Here is a 20,013-nt window from a genome sequence, read left to right on the forward strand (position 1 = left end):
TTGTTTTCCATGCATCCCCATGGAAATTATCTTATGAACGGTTTGGATGGCATAAAAACTTCATGGTTAAGAAGGTTTCAAAAGGCAGGCATTTTCATCCCACTGTTTCGTGTGGTGTGGCCCAACGCCCACTTGAATTTTGGACCTACCTCATTTTTGGGCTGAAGTATTAAATATAATCCGGCAAAATTGGTGGACCGAGTGGATGTCACTTTAGCCATTATGGTGGCCCAACAAAGTTTTTATGCCAGCAAAGGCTTTCTATCCGCTGGGGTTACAGGAAATCTAGGCCCTTTCAAAATGGACCTCATAGAGTTCCATAAACAATCTTTAACGGATCCAAATTAATTAATTTTTGGAGAGTGGGCTTTTTAGCACCTATTTTGGATTAAATGGGGTTTACAAAAGGGCATTCAAATGACAACATAAGGGTTCCCGTCCTTGCCCTAGTGGTGGACTCCAAAGAGTTTCAACACGATGTCTTGGGTTCGAAACCCGTAGGTGGTGAAATCCCATTACGGCGTGCGTGTGGGTGTGTAGCGAGTGCGTGTGTAAATAAATAAAAAATAAAAATAAATAAATAACAACATAAAAAGAGGTTTGTTTTCAATCGATTATTGCATTTTTGTTCTCATTTGGACAGCAATGCTTATCTGTTTGTGATCCTGTTCGAGCAATGCAACTTTTTCGGCCATAAACCCTCTATGGTAGGGCCCATCCAACGAAAGGCCATATCCTAATCCGTTGCACCATGTCCTGTTTTCCATCAATCACGATGATTTTGTCAACTTAATTTTTTGAAAATTTTGTGTGATGGTTCAGCGAAGTGCAAGGTGCACTTGGCATGTCGTGGCCCACCTAGGCAAATTTATTGGGCCTCCATCATGACTAAACTTTTGGGGCAAAAGGGCATTCTTTTGAGCATCTGTTTAATAGACCTCAATTTGACGGTTAAGATCGTTCAATCGCTGCAATTTTCAGGCTTTGATCCATCCCCATTGGGGTCCATTATTAGAATAGAACGGTGGTAAACTATCACCGTAGTACTTTTCCATAGATATCTCGCTGCTTATCACCGACCAATCATCATCCGTACATTTTTTTCTACGCGGTGGCGCCGATTCCCTACCCTACTCTAGCCCGTGGAAGCTATTAGGTGCTCGACCTGATACATGCACAGTAATCTTGTTTTCAGTTTTTACGATTGGAGCCCCTGCTTTAGTGATCCGAACCGTTAACATGATGGGACTCGTATTTGACACCCCACTGACAAAAAACGAACAATATATCAGAAGATCCTAGCTGTGGAATATTTAATCTCTGTTTGAATGCGGACGTTTGCTGTATTTTCTTTCTTAAAGAGCTGGCATATATGGCGGTCCCATCATCTGATAGGTATAAGATGCTCCTTCGAGAATGTGTACTGTTGCCCGGGTTTTTCAGTTCCCAGAAGCGAGTCCAGGTCCAGCAGTGCAACTCTTGGTATCATCTGCCGTCCTCTGGATGGGGATGGCCCATTCGCCAAAATTATCCCCAGCGGGTAAACATCGACCGTCCATTGGTGGACCAAAATTACATGATTAAAAAAGAGAAAAGCATGGATACACTTTCAGCCACAAAAAATATCGAATATGTTGCTCCCCCTCCCCCCAAAAAAAACAGTATTTCAAGCATAAAATTTAATTTTTAAAATGTGATTTTTGGTAATTCTTGATGACCATTTAATAGTGAATATGGTGGCTCTTAAGAAATAAGTTAATTTTTTTAACCCAAAATTCCTATTTGAGTCCCTTTTCATTGCTTTGGGGCAGGCTCACAAGAGTTTCAATGCTAAGGGCCTCATTTGGGAGGGTGGATTTGAAACCCTTGGATCTGAACCCATAGATTTGAAATCCTCTTATTGTGATTGTCACCTTGGATTCAGAATCAAATTTAATTCAAAAGTAGCTATGCATTGTATATTTATACAGGTTTGAATTAAATACTAAACTAATTTTAATATATCTAATGAGTAAACTTATGTAATGTTTGACGTAATAGTTATAATAAGCCCGTTGAAATATATACTTTGCTTGAAAATGATGAAATTTCAAGTATTAGATGGATCACGAACACAAGATCACGTCCGAGTGACTAACTAATGATTTTTAACCGTTAGTTTACATGAACAATGTTTGGACGACGTTGATTATCGTATTAAAGTAATTATAGTGATGCAATTGATTATCTAATTATTTTGAGATATCATTAGTGGGCTATGTGTCCTATAAATTAATAGTCTAGTGACAAACATGTTACACATGCACCTCTTGGAAAGATTTTAAATGTAATCCAAGCTTTCAGTGTGGATTTCAAACCTTTCATTTGAAAGGATATGAAACCTCAATTACTTTATGGTTACAAACAACGAGGGATTTGAAACCCTCACAAATACCCTTAAATCCCCCAAAGCCATAGTGCCAAATGACCCTTAAAAGTTGTGGGTCTGAGCACCCATGGAGTATGTATGGATGTAAGGGTGTGTGTAAAAAGAATAAATAAATAAAATAAAATAAACCCCAAGATCCTGATTAAAAGTTCCCATTTAATAACTCTAAATGGTTCTTGTTAGTCGATAAAAATTTATCTTTGGGTCATTTTATTTTTAGCAATGATTTTTATTAATTTCATTTCTTCATTTTCACTACTATTTTCAGTTTTTATAGTTTTGTAATGTTATAAAATTTAATGAGGAAACTATAAACTGAAATAAACTTAGAGGATAAATTGCGAAAAACATAAAGAAAAGTAATAAAAGGTGTTCGTTGTGAAGGTGTGTTCACAGTGCAATTGTTAATTGTAGAGTCCAAATGCTTATATTTTTCCAGTTTAAAAGAAAAGGTTTAACCAAGTTGATAGAGTGTGAATATTACCTTCGAATAACTGCACTATATGGCTTTTTAATCTAAGTAAAAGTGTTTTTTTTTTTTCTTTTTCCTCCTCTTCCATAATTTTGGAGGTACTTTTGGTGCAGGACCCAGGTACATCACACCCAGTGTCGGACGGACCCATGTGTTCTTATTTTCCAAAGTACCGCACCCGGAAACCCAAAACTCATGATGATCTAAACATCAGGTAGGCCTCACCAGTTGTGATGGAACGTCCACCATTAATTTTCTGTAGGGCTCACCGCGGTATTTATATGATATTAATTCCACCGCGGTATTTATATGATATTAATTCCATCTGGTGTGCCTCATCCGGATGAACGGACTACCCAAAATTCACACTATTTTAAAACTCAGGTGGGCCATGCGACAATAACGCAGAGATTTTTATATTATTTTAGACTGGGTGAGTACTAAATGGGCCTGGCTCTTGGTACGAAGGAAAAAGAAAAAAAGAAAAGAAAAAGGCGGATACTCCATCTGATGGACGGGGTGGATTTCACGCGTATTAAACCATATTCCCACATTAGAGAAAGTGAACTCTGTTGGGGCCTGTTTAGACGATGATAGTAAGTTGTATTAAATGGAATTGTACTACTAATCCCACTTTGAAATTTATAATGACATGTTTGGAAAGAGTGTGAGATGGGATTAAAATTAACTTTGTAGGGATAAAATGAGCCTTGTGTTGAAAAGTATAAGATAGGATTATTAATCCAAAGGAAAATGGATTTTTGCTACATCTAAGTTCAATCCAAATGTAATTTGAAAGTAAATCCTGAGGTTTATTTTTTAAAACATACATTCCAAACATAGGATTAGAAAATATGAGATACACCCAATCCAAGAATAATATCTTGCAATTGGCCAGAAAGGCCCCAGCTACCAACGCATAGTTTTCAATCGAGAACCCTCGGCCAGGCATTAGATAATGTCTCATGAGATAAAAGGTGAGGCACGTGCAGAACGCGTGCTCCTGCATAGTGTAGCGTGTGGATCTGATATCCAGAGAAAGGAGGATGATTTGACAGGAGAGGCTCACAGGCAGCCGCAGCTCCATAATTGAGATTCCTTTGGCCGGTTCTCATAGAGGCGTGTGCCGCTCACATGAATTCGTGGGGCCCACACATCCCTATAAAAACCAGTCGTCCATCCATGCTCTAGATCATATCAGCGAGATTTCAAGCAACATTTCTTCATAAACCGTTCATCTCTCTCATTTCTCATCATCACCATGTCGACCTGCGGCAACTGCGACTGCGCCGACAAGAGCCAGTGCGTGTAAGTAACCGGACACGCTCCATGCCTCTCTTCTCCACATGAACCCTCTTCTCCTCCTCCTTCCTACTTCTTACGTACTTGTGTAGCATGCATCCATTTCCATAACATGGGTTGCATGGATAGGACCTGACGACCATGTCATGGCTATCATGCATCTTGTTGTGGGTCTCATAACACTAGCTTTGTGCAACTGTATTTGTGATTCCACCGCCGTTGGATTTACGATATTCCATCACCCACTTAATTGGACGGTGATCAGATATGGGTTCTTTAGCATGTGAATTAAAATATTAGACCCACGTTTCATCACCATCCAATTAACGTGGGACGGTCATGGGTTTCAAACACTTGATCGTAGCAGTTGAATCATATGTATAGCTATGTATTTTTCTTTTAGCATGATCTGATTAGCTACTCAATATGCTTATGGTTACAGGAAGAAGGGAAACTCATATGGAATCGAAATCATCGAGACCGAAAAGAGGTACACATCAAGCTGAAAGTTCACCTCAAATCAGAGATCTACCTGTTCTAAATAATTGCAGGTTGCAATTGGGCGAACTCATGGCACTTGTGTGGAAGCGGCCCACGTGTGCACGATCAAACCCGCTCATATGGTTCAGCCCCAGTTCAGATTTCCTGTGCTTAAATTTAGGCCGGTCTACTTATCTGGTGGGCCACAAAGAACGTTGAACGTGGGCCTTTGGCTAGATTTTTAAATTGGAAGTTCCAAGAATGGCCCACCTATAAGTTAACTGCCCTAATTTTTGGACCAGGCCCCATAATGAAATCTGTTCCAAACATATATGCCATAGTTTTTAATTTAAAAAACGGCACCAAAATTAAATCTGTTCCAAACATATATGCTATATTTTTTTATTTAAAAAACATATATGTTAATGTTAAGTAGCAGTTAAAATCCATAGTTTTTTATTTAAAAAACATATATGTTAATGTTAAGTAGCAGTTAAAAATTTGGATCCATTTTCTTGATATTCAAGTAGATTTGACTTTTGGGCATCCAGTGTGCCCCACCTCCTGTGAGATTTTCAAAATTTCCGCTGGCATTTCTCACATGAGACCCAGACAGCTAATAGCGTATGATTGGGCCATGAGTTCATAAGTATATATCAAAGGTATTTTGGTCTCTATATATAGTGATTTTATTAAGGACCGTTGAAAATTTCTAAAACAATAAGCTATATTTGCTTTTATAAAGTAGTATAGATTGTGCATGAATCATATACATAATGGCTAATTCCTTGAGAAATTTGTGGGGCCCAACTAAGTGGCTCTTCACAAAGGGTCTAGCCCATGGCTTGATCAGTCACAACCTTGATTTCGGTCCCAAATCACCCATGGAAATAAAAAGATGTGGGGCCAGGCCATGCGTCGTGATACTGACTGAGTGGTGCGATTTTCCTTGCAGCTACAATGACAATGTGGTCGAGGTGGCGGCAGCTGCCGAGAACGATGGCAAGTGCAAGTGCGGAGCGGGCTGCACTTGTGTGAGCTGCACCTGTGGCCATTAAGGTCCATATATACAAGTAAATATAAAACCACAGGACTCAAGAAAGAAACATGTAATAATGGTGTGGTGTGGTGTGGTGAATAAACTAGTTTGTCTGTTTGTATTTGTGTGTTGATGTTGGGGTTAGCCATGTCTGGCTTTCCTATGTGGTTTGTAATGATCTTTACTATTTCTGCTGTTTAATGGACTTTTATTAGTATATAATCTTCCTCTCTTATCTATTTTTGAATGCTTATCTTATTAATTACCAGTTTGCCCAGTGAACACTGTAACCGGGCCCTCCTAAGGGGTTTGGGATCTGGTCTTATCGCGTTGGTGCAGTCAGGTTTTATGATCGTTGATGTAGTCTAGTTTAATTAGGTCGGTCCCAACTCATTAAAAATGCATGTTAAGCTATTAACTTATCAAAATATATAATAGATAGTAGTTATTAATTAGTAAATATATGCAACAATGATTTTAATTGAGTAACTGAAGGATACCTGATTAGTTACCTGAGCTGATCTGTTGTTTAAAATGGGTCTAAGATGGTCTACTCTCATAGTTCGATGATCTAAATCGTTGATGCAATGGGCGTAGGTGTTGATGGCCCATGCACCAAAATTTCCAAATTGGAAGATTCTATTCAGTTGAGTGTGAGTCGTTGTTGCATTTTCTTTTTTTAAATATCAACTATTTATTTGGACACATATTGTAGGGTTAGCATTTTTACATCTAGGAGATATTTTGTTCATGGGCCACTCATACAAGTGGGGCCCATTTTATCAGTGCCTTGACCCTTGTTTAACAAAAGAAAATAGAAAAAGAAACTATAAACTGCAAGTTTTTTAAGTTCTAGTTCCCTTGTTTGAAGATGCTAGCCATCGAATCTTTGTTCTTTCCTCTGTTGAATGTGGTTTGTTCTCTGTTTTTTTTCTTTTCTTTTCTTTAAAAAAAAAAACCATGTATTACAAGCCAACAAGGGGAAGGCTAGAGTTGGCCAATTGATATGATATTTTGGAAGTGATCCATTAATGAAAAAAAAAAAACTATGGATTGCAATTTTCAAGAGAAACCTATTCATATGTATCTAAAACTTATTCACATGGCTATAAAACTTATTCACTTCTTGTAGATGAACATTCCAGCCAAGGGTTTGTAGATTATCTTCTTGCTTTTAATTCATATGTTTGGACCCATGATTAGGTGATCTAGACCATTGATTATGAGATTTCCATTGTTGCTGTGCCATGGCACAAGAATCTCCCTGATGGGCAATCCTAAAGACATATAAACAACTAAGAAAAGAACATGGCGACCGAGCAAATTCAATGGACGAAAAGGCGAAACATCCAATGGTTAGGATCTACTAATCAGAGAAAAATGGGACAGCCATTTATACATGATCTTCAATTTTCTCACAGCATACTTCAAGTATCAAAACAACTAGACTTACTATGCATATCTCATTCATTTCTCTTTCAGTTGTATTTGTATGATTAAGAAGATTGAATTTCAACAACAAAATTAAAAAATAAAATCAGATAATCCATTTAACAAGGTTCATCTGGTCTCCTTTTCAATTGAACTTGTCTGTGCCGAATCTCTGCCAACCAACATGATTGGTCCTTTATTAGTCTATACATGGACGGCCTCTCCCAAGGGATGATCCCATACTCATCGCTGTACTCTTCCATGCCTCCGACCATGAGCTGCCAAACGAGTGCTCCTGCCCCAGATCTGTTCTTCCTTGCTGATTCATAGATTATGTCAAAAACAGCTTTAAAAAATATCTCTCGATCAGATGGTTGGAAGTTCTTGATTTTGTTCGACAGCCCAAATTCAGTGAACAAGATGGGCTTTCTTAGTTCTCTGTCCCCGTCTTCGATGTGAGAACGCAGCCATTTGGACATGAATTTTAGTTGGTTTCCAAGGTCTTGTTCCATAATCCTGCCATAGAAGAATTTAGCTTTTTTCTTTGTTTGAATTTGGTTTTGGATTGTTATGAAAGGAAAGGAGGAAACGGATATGGATTGTTCTTTTCTGGGAAAAATGAAATGGTTAGGATCATCAGATGCTAATTTTAGTTCAGTGGCCATCAAATGGACACTTTGAAAAGAGAAATGTTCAACAGTCCTGGTTCACCAGGAAAAATCAAACAATTACGATCATCAGATAACTTTGATTTTTGGGCCAAGTCCATCCACCATGGAGCCCATATTGGATGGTCTAGATTGATGGGCATGTATTATACACGTACAGTGACGTGAACATGTGTATCATCAACGATGCTGTAAGTGTACATGGTATATACTTCATTAAACATGATTTTGTGGAAAGTGAAATGCAAATAAGAGAAGTATGGTGCAATCTGACATTTACCAATGATCGGGATAGACATGAACCGACGCGAAATCAATGGATGATATATTGGAGTTGCGGACGAAATCACATCCAACGACACTTGCCCATTCTCCCGGATTTGTTGTCAATTTCCCTGGGCTTGTGGGACCATAAAACCCTTCAAGACCCACTGTCAATAGATGGTTTCTGTCAATCGATTTCACAAATCTCGCCATTTCTTCAATCCAATCCTGCAATTCTTCAAATATACCGACGGGTCACCAAGAAATCCATCAATAAGATTTACTAAAACATATTTTTCACTGTGTACAACCTTACTTGTCAAAAGAAAATTTAAAAACAATGACACAAAAGCCTTTATAAATCACCAACATGCAATGTGCTCCTTGTTGCAAGCAACAAAAAATAAAATAAAGAAGGGACAATGGTCCAAGATCTCACCTATTCACTGGATGTGTCCCACAGCACAGATTGGATACAGTAGAAAATTTCTACCCAATCCATGTGATTCAGAAACAGTAGTTGATACAAGGTGGGACCCACCCAGTAATGGCCCAGATCACAGACTGCTGTGGGTCGTAAAATAGTACATTTTGTCTCCAATTCAAGTGCATAGTCACAAAGGTTAGATTTCTATGATTGCATTCTGGAAATACAAACTTATGGCATTGTTAAAGAGAGATACAAATCCGGAGATGTCTTTTCCTGCATGTCTTCTCATCTTACATTAATCAGATGATCTGAGAGTTACCATGAATGTTTCAAGTGCCTATACTAGCTACAAAACATGGATGGCAAGACCACTCACTTGCAGAGTGTCGCCAGAAGCATCAGACATACATCGGGGCTCATTCATTAACTCCCACGCGAAGATGGTCGGATCATCTCTGTATTCCATTCCAGTAATGCTGTTTCTCCTTGTCAGTACAGCCTGTAAACAGAAAGCAGAAGCAAAACCAAGCAGATAAAGATAGTATTGTAACAGTGCTACTTCATGTTTTAACAAATATCTTAGGAGTTCTGAAATTCCGGAATTACTAAAAAAGAAGCACATCATAATGATTTTTTAATTGGAAAATCCAATAAATTGCCAGCATGTAGATATTCAATGTTCTCATTAGAATTAAGGACTGCTGTTCAAATGTTTTACAATTGAAATTCCTAAGCAAATGTAAAAGAAACAGTTAATACTGAGGAATTGCAAACACTCATGTGGACAGGTAAAAATTTCCTAACCATCCTCGCCGTCTTACCCTTAACATGATGTGAAATGTCATAAGGGCAGAACTCATGAATATGGCTTCCAATGGGTGGGACCAACCTTCTCTAAGCAATGCTCAGCTTGAGCCTAGAGGTCTGTGGCCAATCATTTTGGACCCAACTACCAATCAGGTCGACCCAAGCTTAAGTCTGGCCCAGTGAAGTGGCCTGGGCTGGCTGGACTTATTTTACACTGTTGGGCTATGTATTCAGCTTGAAAACTGGGCTGCACTTGGGCATGGACACTTAACCAGCTGGCCGCACCGTCCCTGGACTTATTTTACACTGTTGGGCTAGGTATTCAGCTTGAAATGTGGGCTGCACCTGGGCATGGATACTTAACCAGCTGGCCGCACCGTCCCTGGACCTAGGTCCTTGTCTCATTGGCTGGGCCTAGAAAAGCCTCGGCTCGGTTGAATCTGCTTACCCTTACTCATGAGCTTAATAAAAAAGAAAAATCGTCTTAAGTTGGGAAATCTACTTGACTTTTAAATTAGGTCTTTCAAGCCATGATTTTTCCTTTCTTTGCAACGAGATTGCGTTAACAAGATTTATTATGAGAAGAGAAAGCTAAGATACATCTCACAAACAGAGTTCATTTAATTAAGATGGGACAGAGAAACCACCTTGAGGTAAGTCTTGAAGTAATTGCGAATGGATGGATCGAAGAAGAAAGAATCGTTGGAAGAGCTCAAAGCAATGCCCTCTTCCAATGCCCATTTAACATATTGCATCTTCCCGCCATATGGTTGCAAGTTATTGACCAAGCTAAGAATCAACTTGATTCCATGTCGGCGTGCTTCTGCAATGACTCGGTCCAATGCCTGCCATCCTCATAAGTTATGGAATGCAAAAGAGAGAGACCCAAAAAAAAAAGAAAAAAGGATACAATATTTACAATGGTTCATTAGATTGAAGTAGGTCTAATCAGTCTTATAAATTGAAGCAAACTAAGGATCTTTACAGGTTCTAATCTTCAATTGTTTCGAAATCTTCAGCTAATTTTACATGATGTTAGATCTTTCTTTGCTTTCAAGCTTGAGATCATTCATGGATGGAATTGTTTACAGTGGCTCGCCATAGTAAAGGAGCTAAGAAATGGAAAAGGAAGGGCAAAATTCCAAAAGCGATTATGATGATGAATGGAGTGTTCCTTTTGCAATACAACAGTAATTACTTGGCAAACAAGACAGAATAAAGGTAAAGAGAACAAAATGGCAATGTCATCAACAGGATCCTATAAATCTCAACCTTATGAAATTACTAGAATTTTCCATTAATACCAGTCAGCATTTTACTGAATGAATTTACTCTGCAATTTTCATCAAGGAAAAAAATCCATTTACAATCACTGCTCCATTTTAACCACGAAAGTGCTTGAATTAAGTTCTTGGCAATTACCAATCCTATTTTTTTCCAGCTATGTTAAAAAATCCAAAACAACCTAGTTGCATTCAAATTTCAACAGCTTAACACAAAGCTAGTAATTCAAATAAAAAATAAAAAAATCAATACCTTGAAGACACGCTCGTCAAAGTGGCCTGGTGAGATCTGAAGAGCATTGTAGGTTCCATCATTGAAAGCCCAAGTCCTGCAAACAGTGAGGCCCATCTTGGCAGCTGCCTGAAACATGGCCCTGACCCTGGGCCTGCTGAACTCCTCCACAGCTTGATCCATCAACCAGTAAGAATTCCAACCATTCACATAGAATGCCTTCCCACCCACAAAGAAGTGGATACCATCCCTTTCCACAAAACCTATCTTGGGCTGTTGAAAATGGAAACTCAAATCCCCCAATGACATGTAAATGAAGGCAATACATGATGCAAAACCAAGAAGAGAGTACAACAGCATCCCATTGCCAGCCGACATTGTCTGATTTAATTTTATTTTAAAAAAACAAAAAACAAAAAAAAACAAAAAAAAAAAAAAAAAGTGCCCTGTATGGGAGGCGCCCAGATGAGATTTTGGTGGACCACTTTTTAGATCCAAACCATGAAAATCATTTGTTTTCCAATGTCCACAATCATGAACACTTCAGCCCTAGAACGTAGGGGGGGACCCAAATGAGATTTTTGTACCACTTTTAGCTAAAAATCATTAAATAATGACTTCCAATACCAAAAGACAATGGACACTGGGCCCTCTAAATCTAGGGAACGCAAAATGGGAGTAGTTATATTAGTCTTTGACCACTAAAAACAAAGACCCAGATGAGACAAATGTCCACCCTTCAAGTGTAGGGGGCACAACAAGAAACCTAAAAGAAATACTCAATATTTGAACTTGGGCAACTAGAACAAGAGAGAGAGAGAGAGAGAGAGAGAGAGAGAGAGGACTTGTGAATTTGGTAAAATGGGTGGGCCTTCAAGGAGAGAGACGGAGGTTCATAAAGCAAGGGTAATGGTAGCTTTGTAAGGGAGGAAAGGAGAAAAGGAGGGTTTACAGAAGGGAAGAGATAGGGACCTAGTACCACCTACAGTGGCTTTGTAAGGGAGGAAAGGAGAAAGGAGGGTGGACACAAGGGAAGAGATGGGGACCTGTTACCACCTACAATGAATTGGATGGAGAGTGGTGGAACGGTGACATCCGGCCCACCTCCTGCCAGGCCTTCTCCTCATTCCATGGAAGTGTCATTAAGAAATATTGTTGCACCATGCTTTGGCAGACCAAAGTGGATCCTATCCAGCCACCATGCAGGCTATCTACGTGCACATCCATCTGTACATTTTACTGTCTGATTGTTGGCCATCGTTCAACGGATGGATGGGAAGAATTTTCTAATGATCGTGTTCCACAGAGAAATATTGAATGTTTAGGATCATCTGATGGTTGAGATTTAGAGAAATGCTTTATATCCCATGAAAACAATGATTTAGCGGATTGGATTTCCGTACCTTCATGCCACGTGTATGGCGGAAGGATGAGTGACTACGATTCAACGTTTTCCAGCAGAGCATGTTATTCTCCTCGTTAAGAAAGGGACACCAAAGTCATTTATCCGTGCGCTGTGAAAGAAAGAGGAACGAACAAAGATCTTTTGAATTTATTAGTAGACATGCTCAGCAATCATGCTTGCATTACTCACACGCACCCTTTCTCACGTAGCTACAGAGCAAACCTGCCACATGTGTAGAATCTGAACCGTGTATCAGGTGGGACCCACATGTAGATGTTTGGTCAAAAGTCTCAGGGATTGGACACACTTGGAAGAAAACAGTGGATTGTTTAGAAACCCTGCAAGTTTCTATAGACCATCCATTTCTTCTGCAGAAGTGTCATATCTAATGTTTAAGTCTGGATTTTGGATCTGATCATCTACGCGGTGGGCCCACCTGATCCACGGCTTGGATGTTCTGCAAACATGCCAGTACCTACGTGGAGAGGTGCGAGTGGGTTTAGATGACCTCTATTAGTTTATCATTCCCAACTAGTTATATCCAAGGAATACATACAGATACTGGTTTCACTGCAACTCCAGTAGAGAGGAACCGCCTCGACAGCATAGCGACATATATCGTTCTCAACAATTTCTCGCTAAAAATTCCTGACGAGATTTTCAAATTTTAAGGTTTTCTTGTGGTTTTATTTGGGATATCAGTAGAAAATCTTATAAAAAGGTAAAAAAAAAAATGTAAAATAATAATAATAATTTCAACTTTTAATTATAATGTTTTAATAACATCTCACTTTCACTGTACATTAGCGAGGTACTCAGATCTTTTAATTGGCTTATGGAGTAGATTATTCAAGAAATATAAAAAGATCACGTCAACAAGTTCAATCATAATCTGAAACATCCGGTAGATTAATCCTACTTTATAATTTATTTATGGCTCATAAACAACAAACAATTGTAACTAATTAGTCCCACTCAAAAGATTAGGATTATCTGATTTGTTCATATCAACAATAGGTTATTCATAATGCTAAATCTGGGATGTTGTTGAGCTCCTCCTAAAGGTGGGATAGCAGCAAACTCTTCAATATATATTTAGGATTTTTACTAAAAAATTCTTCAAGGAATTGGATTTTACCAAAATAATGCCTTCAGTAACTAACATTTTCTAGGAGTGCTTTTTTCGAAAGAGAAATTACGTTGGCATATTTACCTCTTTCTTTACAACAAAATGAAAAATTGAAAGTTGCAGGGTTCAGATGGTATGTGTCTTACATCCAGCCCTTCCAACGGATGCACACCAACATTATTATTAGACGAAAAAAAAGTATAGTGGATCCAACCATAAGGTGAGCCAATTCCAAAAAAATAATAATAACCTACACCATTTAAAATATCCTAATTCAAGTGTAGCCCATCTAATGAACTGTTTGACCTGATGTTTTGTTCATTTTATTATCAAGATGTAGTACATAAGTTTAACGGCTCCACAAGTCTTGAGTTTCACTATTTTTTTAAAAGAAAAATTAAAGGAGGGCATTTTTATAATTTTATACCTTAAAAAAGCACATTCACTTAGGGGTCATTGGGATGCCTGTAAAGTTTCTAAGTGGAAATCTAATTACAAGTAATTAGATTATAGGTTGCATTTGGACAAGCATTTTGCCGGTAAGCAGATTACAGGATGTAATTCGATTATAGGTTTTAGCTATAATATGAAACATAAGAAAAAGTTATGTTTCATATTATAGGTAAAGAAATTTCAAACAATAATTTTTATTTTATTTTTTTAAAATTTTCTAAGCAGGAAGGGCTGCAAATATTTCAACGGCTAGCTATGCAAGGGCCCAAAATAGAAGAACAAGAAGATCCTTGGATGGAGGCTCTCTCTCTCTCTCTCTCTCTCTCTCTCTCAGGGTTGAAACCTCTCATAGTTGAGATGCTATCAAACCCAAAGGATGGTACCGTGTTTGAGAAACATAAAAACTTAAGATGTCCATCAGTAAAGGGTTTATCATGAAGGGCTTAGATATAGCATGGTTCATTAACTCCCTCACATAAATCGAAAGTATTTATTCATAATAAAATGAGCTTTTAAAATTCAATGGCTGACACTATCTCAAGCCTCAAGAAAAATTATCTAATTGCCTATAAATACTACTTAAAGGGAGTTTGAATTAGTGGGCCCAGTTCTGTGGCCCACCAAATGATTTGTCTAGAGTAAGGATTGGTCAAAGGCTTTATTGAGTTAGGCTTATTCCAATGATCTATATTAAATTAAGATTTTATATGTCATTTGATTATGTTTAAAGGATTTACGCTTTTAGGCTCGATCATGCATGAATACTTAGTTACAGGCTGCAAACAGATTTCAACTTATCCAAATACAGATAAATGTTTACCTATAATCAAATTACAACTTAAAGCTAAACAGAACCATCTGTAAACACTTTACACCTGTAATCAAATTACAGCTTAATGATTTTACGGACATCCAAACAACCCCTTGGCTTCTTCTCGTGGAACCATTATTTGGTAAAATATAGATTCCTCGGTGATTTTACGGTAAAATTTGCTATATATTTATATAACATTCTATTTTGGGTATTAATATTTTTGAGTCAATATTGCAATGGAAACATCATATTTTTAAATGTGCTGATATTTTGAAAATCTTAAGATAACATAATGTAATATAATTTAATGTAGTTTCCCGATATTATCACTATTTTCTAAATCTTAGTGTTATTTATCACATTGCTATACAATAGCTGCGTGTGGTGTCACCATGTGTGCGTATACACCAGGGTGGACCCACCACGAAAATGACACACTGAAAATTGAGGTTGTTTCAATAATCAGGTGGATCGCAAGATACAAGGACAACCACTCAAAAACTTCCAAACTCACGTGGAGGCCTACTTCCTTGTTGGGTCTGCCTGATTTTTGAGGCATCCTATGAATCAGTGGACCCCACGCTCAGTTTTTACCTTTTTTATTTTTATTTTTTTATTATTTTTAAAAGCTAGGTACACTCATTTGTAAAAGTTCGTTCTTCCAAACCATTTTTTAATGGTTAGAGATGTACTGGATTTTTTTAAGTTTGATATTTACACACCCAATTTAGCAAATACGCCCTCTGTTTTATACTTTTGGTAACACGATAGTATGTCTCTGCTGTAATTATGTTACTATTGGGGTGTTTCTATCACAAAATGATGGAAATGTATTAGTCATCAGTCATGAGATTCATGCATAAGAAATCGATAGTGTAACTCGTGAGAGATCCGTGCGCTGGTTGCAACTCTCGGACCGTTCATCTTGTGGGGCACAAAATGGATACACTAAAGATGGTTAGCATCGCTCAATCGAAGTAATTTTGAACAGATAGCCACCTGACTGTACGGAAAATAGCAATGGTTGGGTGACCTGAGCCTGTAGGTCCAGGACCTGGGTCCTGAACTTGGGCCGATGGCCATGACCAGGTTTGAAATCTAGGCCGGGTGCCTGAGATGGGCCACGTACGATTTGGCCAATGATGAATAGCCCAGGCTCGCCCGTTGGTCTGTTCAGTTAAAGGGGTCACTGTTATACAAAAAGAATGGACAGTTTAAAAACAATTTTTAATGGTTAACATCGAGATATTGTAAGAATCCATTCGGTGAGTCACACGTGATCACCCGTTTAGATATAACTGTTGGATTATTCAAATTGAGCAATTCAATGCGCCCCACTACAATTATGATCATTGCTAATAAGTTTGGAATGAGATGCTTTAACGGTGGTTCCTGTACACGGTTATTAAGTCGAATATGAAATCTATAATGTGGAGATCCCATAGGATAGAATTATGATGGGTAAGCGTATTTAGCTCTCTTTACTATAGATAGATGTGTTGGTCCCTTCACCCACATAAGAGAAAAACCCTAAGTCCTATTAAGAGATTCTCCTAAAGGTGTGAGGTACAGGATATTCAGATTTTTTTCTCGGTGACATTGAAGCATCGTGAATATCTTCCCAATTAAGTATGCCTTTAATAGTAAAATGTAGAATCTTCATTATTGATGCATATGTTGGTGTCAGATGCCTTCAATCTGACAAACTGGGCTCGATGACATCGAGTATTTTCGGAATTTTCACCCTCAGTCGCTGGATTGTTTTTGTCATTTTTCGATGACATCGAAAGTAGTTCGATGTCATTAAAGGTTTTACGCAAATTTTCTGTGGAAATGCAGATTTTGTGAAATTTGTTTCTTATTCCGTCTTGGCTTCTTTCTAAACCTATAAATAGAAATGTATATGAGACTAAGAGGTACTGAAAGACATCCTAAGACTTTTAAAAGAGTTCTGGGGTTTCTAAAATGGGGTTCTAGGGTTTCAAGGGGTGAGAAAGGTAAGGTTTGAAGATTGTTAAGCCAGATATGTTCTCTATCTTTGTAATCTCTTCTTTCATAGTGGAATTATATCGCTTTGTGCCGTGATTTTTTCCCGCAAAGGTTTTCCATGTTAAATCTTTGTGTTTTTCTTTGGTTTGCTTGTTGCTTTTGGATTGCTATCCTATATCCATCTCCTTGTGATTCCGCAGCACAAATTCCAATGACATAAACATATCTTTAATAATATTGAAGTGTCAAATCTCTATTATTGATGTATAAATGATCCATTAATTTCATAATACAGATACATCTGTAATTTAAATCGGACAAAAGATCATGTTTCAATCATCCAAAAAATTCACGTGATGAGGTCAATGGAAGACAACGCTCCTAAATAAATAAATTTTGATCATCCTACTCTTTTTCCTGGAGTTTTGACCAGGCGGAGCTTCAAGTACTAGAGCCCGGATAGGGAAATCACAGCCTGGCTCTAGACGGGCCAATAGCCACCCGTACGACTAACGGTAAAAATGAATGAACCATGGGCCACCATGTCAGCACTGAAAAGCCGAGTATACTATTGAAGGCCTTGGTCCAGATCCTATGAATCATCTTTCATGGCCTGTTGCGTTGGGTATGATATAGCTTTCTAGTAGGAGAAAAGCATGATTGAAGGGAGTCATTTTCATGAATGTGCATGCACCCTCTTCCGTTGAAAACCATTTTCAAAGATAGTGGAGTTCTTCAATCCTAGTCCTACACAACTTACTATTCTTTTTATGATTAGCTAGCTACGTAGGTAAATGCCTTCATTAATAATCCTAGTTCTTTATGATTTTCTACCTACGCAGGTAAAAATGCTTTCATTAATGGACTTTGAGTATAATTGGGAACAACAAGTTGTTTCTTTCTAAGTGTTACCATGTAATCTTAGGTACATTTACCAGCCATTGAGATCTGGTACTCTCTCTCTCTCTCTCTCTCTCTCTCTCTCTCTCTCTCTCTCTCTAACCCACCCTCAATCCAAACTGCAAATCACGAGGCCCATCATTGATGGTGTATAATAAAAAAAACTACATACTAACTGGATTGAGTTGTTGATTTTAATCCACTTATCTAATTGACTATTACGTAGTGCCTTATGAGGGTTTTTACTTTCATTGCTGGCCACAAATTTGAATAAAGTAGGGTTATATCATGTTAGCAGCTAAGATAAAACTTTTGACACAACTTTTTTTAATCAACCCCAACAATATGGCATTCAAAAAAAGCAGTGTAGTTTCTTGCTAGAAAAGTTTACCAATGAATTGGGAGGCATGATTGGGTCCTTAGCTTAGAGTCCTGATTGGGCAGGTTTTGCCGGAATTTACTATGAGTTTTCATTCTATCATAATCATTGGATGTTGCCCACTCATTGTAAGGCTATTTTCATAGTGTAAGGCGTGCCACCTCGAATGGGCATATATCAACTAGTGTCGGCCACCTCGAATGGGCATATATCAACTAGTGTCGTGCCTCATGTGATGCATCTCTTCAATTGTATTTTTTTCATTTAAATTACTATGGGTTTATTCATTTTTATGAGCATATATGACATATGTTTGCTAATAAGGTCCAAGTGTTAGTGGACTTTTGAAAGGGTATTTTTAATATTTTCCTCTTAAAATTGTGGCTTTTAGGATAATTAAGTTATGTTAGAGTTAAGAAAGAGTTACGATTTTTTTATTTTGGTATTTTGAGAGCCTTCAAGGGGAAAGAGATAGGATTTTTTGCTGTAAGTTCTCTCAATTCTTGTAATCTTTTTTTAATAGTAAATTGATCTTCACTTTGTGTCGTAATTATTATTTTTTCCTACAGAGGTTTTCTACATAAAAATCATGTGTTCTTTGTATATGGTTGTTTGAATTTTTCATTTTCTTTCGTTTGTTTCAATCTAGATTAATGTGCTTACATAGGGTTAGTTTTCTAACAAGTGGTATCAGAGCAAGGTTGATTTGTCAATTTAGATTTGAGATATAACGTCACGGGGATTGAATGTGAAATTCGGAATAGAAAAATTCAAAATTCATGAGTAAAAATAAATTTGAACTATGAAAATTGAAGATGAAAGCTTCCCTAATTTAGCAAGGATTATAGTATGTACTCCTTCGAACTACTGAATGCATGTGTAAGTAGTGGGACGGCATCCTCTGCAACCTATTGCAGCAAGCATGGGCAAAACCCAAGTGTTGCGGGACCCACAGTGACGTCGGTGTATCCGGCATCCATCCCATACATCAGTTTTGTCATCACGTTTACCGTACATAACAAACTCAGACGGCCCCACCACAGGAGCAGTGTAAAATCACTCGGTTTGGTCAGGATGGTTCATATGGGATGTCCCTTCATCCTGGTTGGGATTCACCCAATGAAGTGGTCCGATGTCACACAAAAGACACGGTGAGCCCCACAAAAGTTTTTTTTTATGGTGGACAACCCCATGCCCATTGTTCCCTGTTGTGTGGCCCACATGTGATGGATGGTGTAAATATCACCCAAACATCATGGTGGGCCCACGAAGCTCGGGTATGGCACGACTCTTCCTAGTATATGTATTATTGAGGAGAATTCCAGTCCGGATCAGCTCCGGCTGACTATTAGTTAGTTAAACACATGATAATTGTCATTAATAATTTAAAGATTCTCAGGAAGGAAATGAAATGATACAACTGAGTACACTGACCCGACGGTATCACAATATATAATATTATTTGATACTCTGATAAAGTACTACGGTTATACGCATGCACTAATATTAACTTAAACCGAACCATCCAAATTGCGGGACCCAGTTAAGATAGGTCAACGTCCAAAAGTCCAAAAGAGAGGAAACGATTGCTTGCAGTTGTTTATCTATAAAGATTCATAGACAAGTATCAACTTTATCCCAACTAATTAGTGTCGGGTGAGCGATTCCTCTTCTGCCGTTCCACTCCATCAAGTATCATGTCCTCTGTTAAATCACAGATTATTAAATCTTTTTACCACCTCGAACGGACCACTCACACAATTCGTATTCGACCCAACCCAACAACTAGTGGGTCCTGGTTCAAAATTAATTTAGACCTGTGGGGTGGATTTGGGTCCAACAGCTTGGACCCAAATTACCAAATGGATCAGATCTGAGACCTCTCAAAACTAACCTAGCCTGATCTAACTTAGATTCAGTTTTTAAATGGGTCCAACTTGGCTCATACTAAAAATGGACCCAACCATGGGTTGAGTTGGATCATAGGATCAAATGGTATATAGACCATTAGACACGGGCATGGCTTTAACATTGCACATCATGGCCCTACTTCATGATGCATCATGACCCAATGATTTCTTTTCTAATGGAGAGTGATATTATTAAGG

General features: G+C 38.1%; 1 protein-coding gene and 1 long non-coding RNA gene across 2 annotated transcripts; one reads left to right on the top strand and one right to left on the bottom strand.

Moving 5' to 3' along the window:
• Positions 1–4,051: 4,051 nt before the first annotated feature.
• Positions 4,052–5,943, top strand: LOC131240891 (uncharacterized). Its single transcript, XR_009168892.1, has 3 exons — positions 4,052–4,208; positions 4,645–4,692; positions 5,638–5,943. It is a non-coding gene; the product is annotated as an uncharacterized LOC131240891 (long non-coding RNA).
• A 1,310-nt stretch (positions 5,944–7,253) lies between these two features.
• LOC131240892 (mannan endo-1,4-beta-mannosidase 2-like) lies at positions 7,254–11,925 on the bottom strand. Its single transcript, XM_058239415.1, has 5 exons — positions 10,858–11,925; positions 9,969–10,166; positions 8,891–9,013; positions 8,101–8,312; positions 7,254–7,668 (listed from the first exon to the last, which is right to left on the bottom strand). Exons 1-5 carry the CDS (start codon positions 11,212–11,214, stop codon positions 7,272–7,274), a joined length of 1,287 nt encoding a protein of 428 aa, XP_058095398.1. The 5' UTR covers positions 11,215–11,925; the 3' UTR covers positions 7,254–7,271.
• Positions 11,926–20,013: the final 8,088 nt, after the last annotated feature.

Source organism: Magnolia sinica, chromosome 3 (assembly GCF_029962835.1).
Source record: "Magnolia sinica isolate HGM2019 chromosome 3, MsV1, whole genome shotgun sequence".
Classification (NCBI taxonomy): domain Eukaryota; kingdom Viridiplantae; phylum Streptophyta; class Magnoliopsida; order Magnoliales; family Magnoliaceae; genus Magnolia; species Magnolia sinica.

Coding starts and splice junctions, on each gene's coding strand:
- LOC131240892 (XM_058239415.1), bottom strand. CDS start 11,214: ATGTCGGCTGGCAATGGGATGCTGTTGTACTCTCTTCTTGGTTTTGCA. Junction 10,167..10,857: donor TTGACGAGCGTGTCTTCAAG/GTATTGATTTTT, acceptor TGAGGATGGCAG/GCATTGGACCGAGTCATTGC. Junction 7,669..8,100: donor CATGTCTATCCCGATCATTG/GTAAATGTCAGA, acceptor CTTCTATGGCAG/GATTATGGAACAAGACCTTG.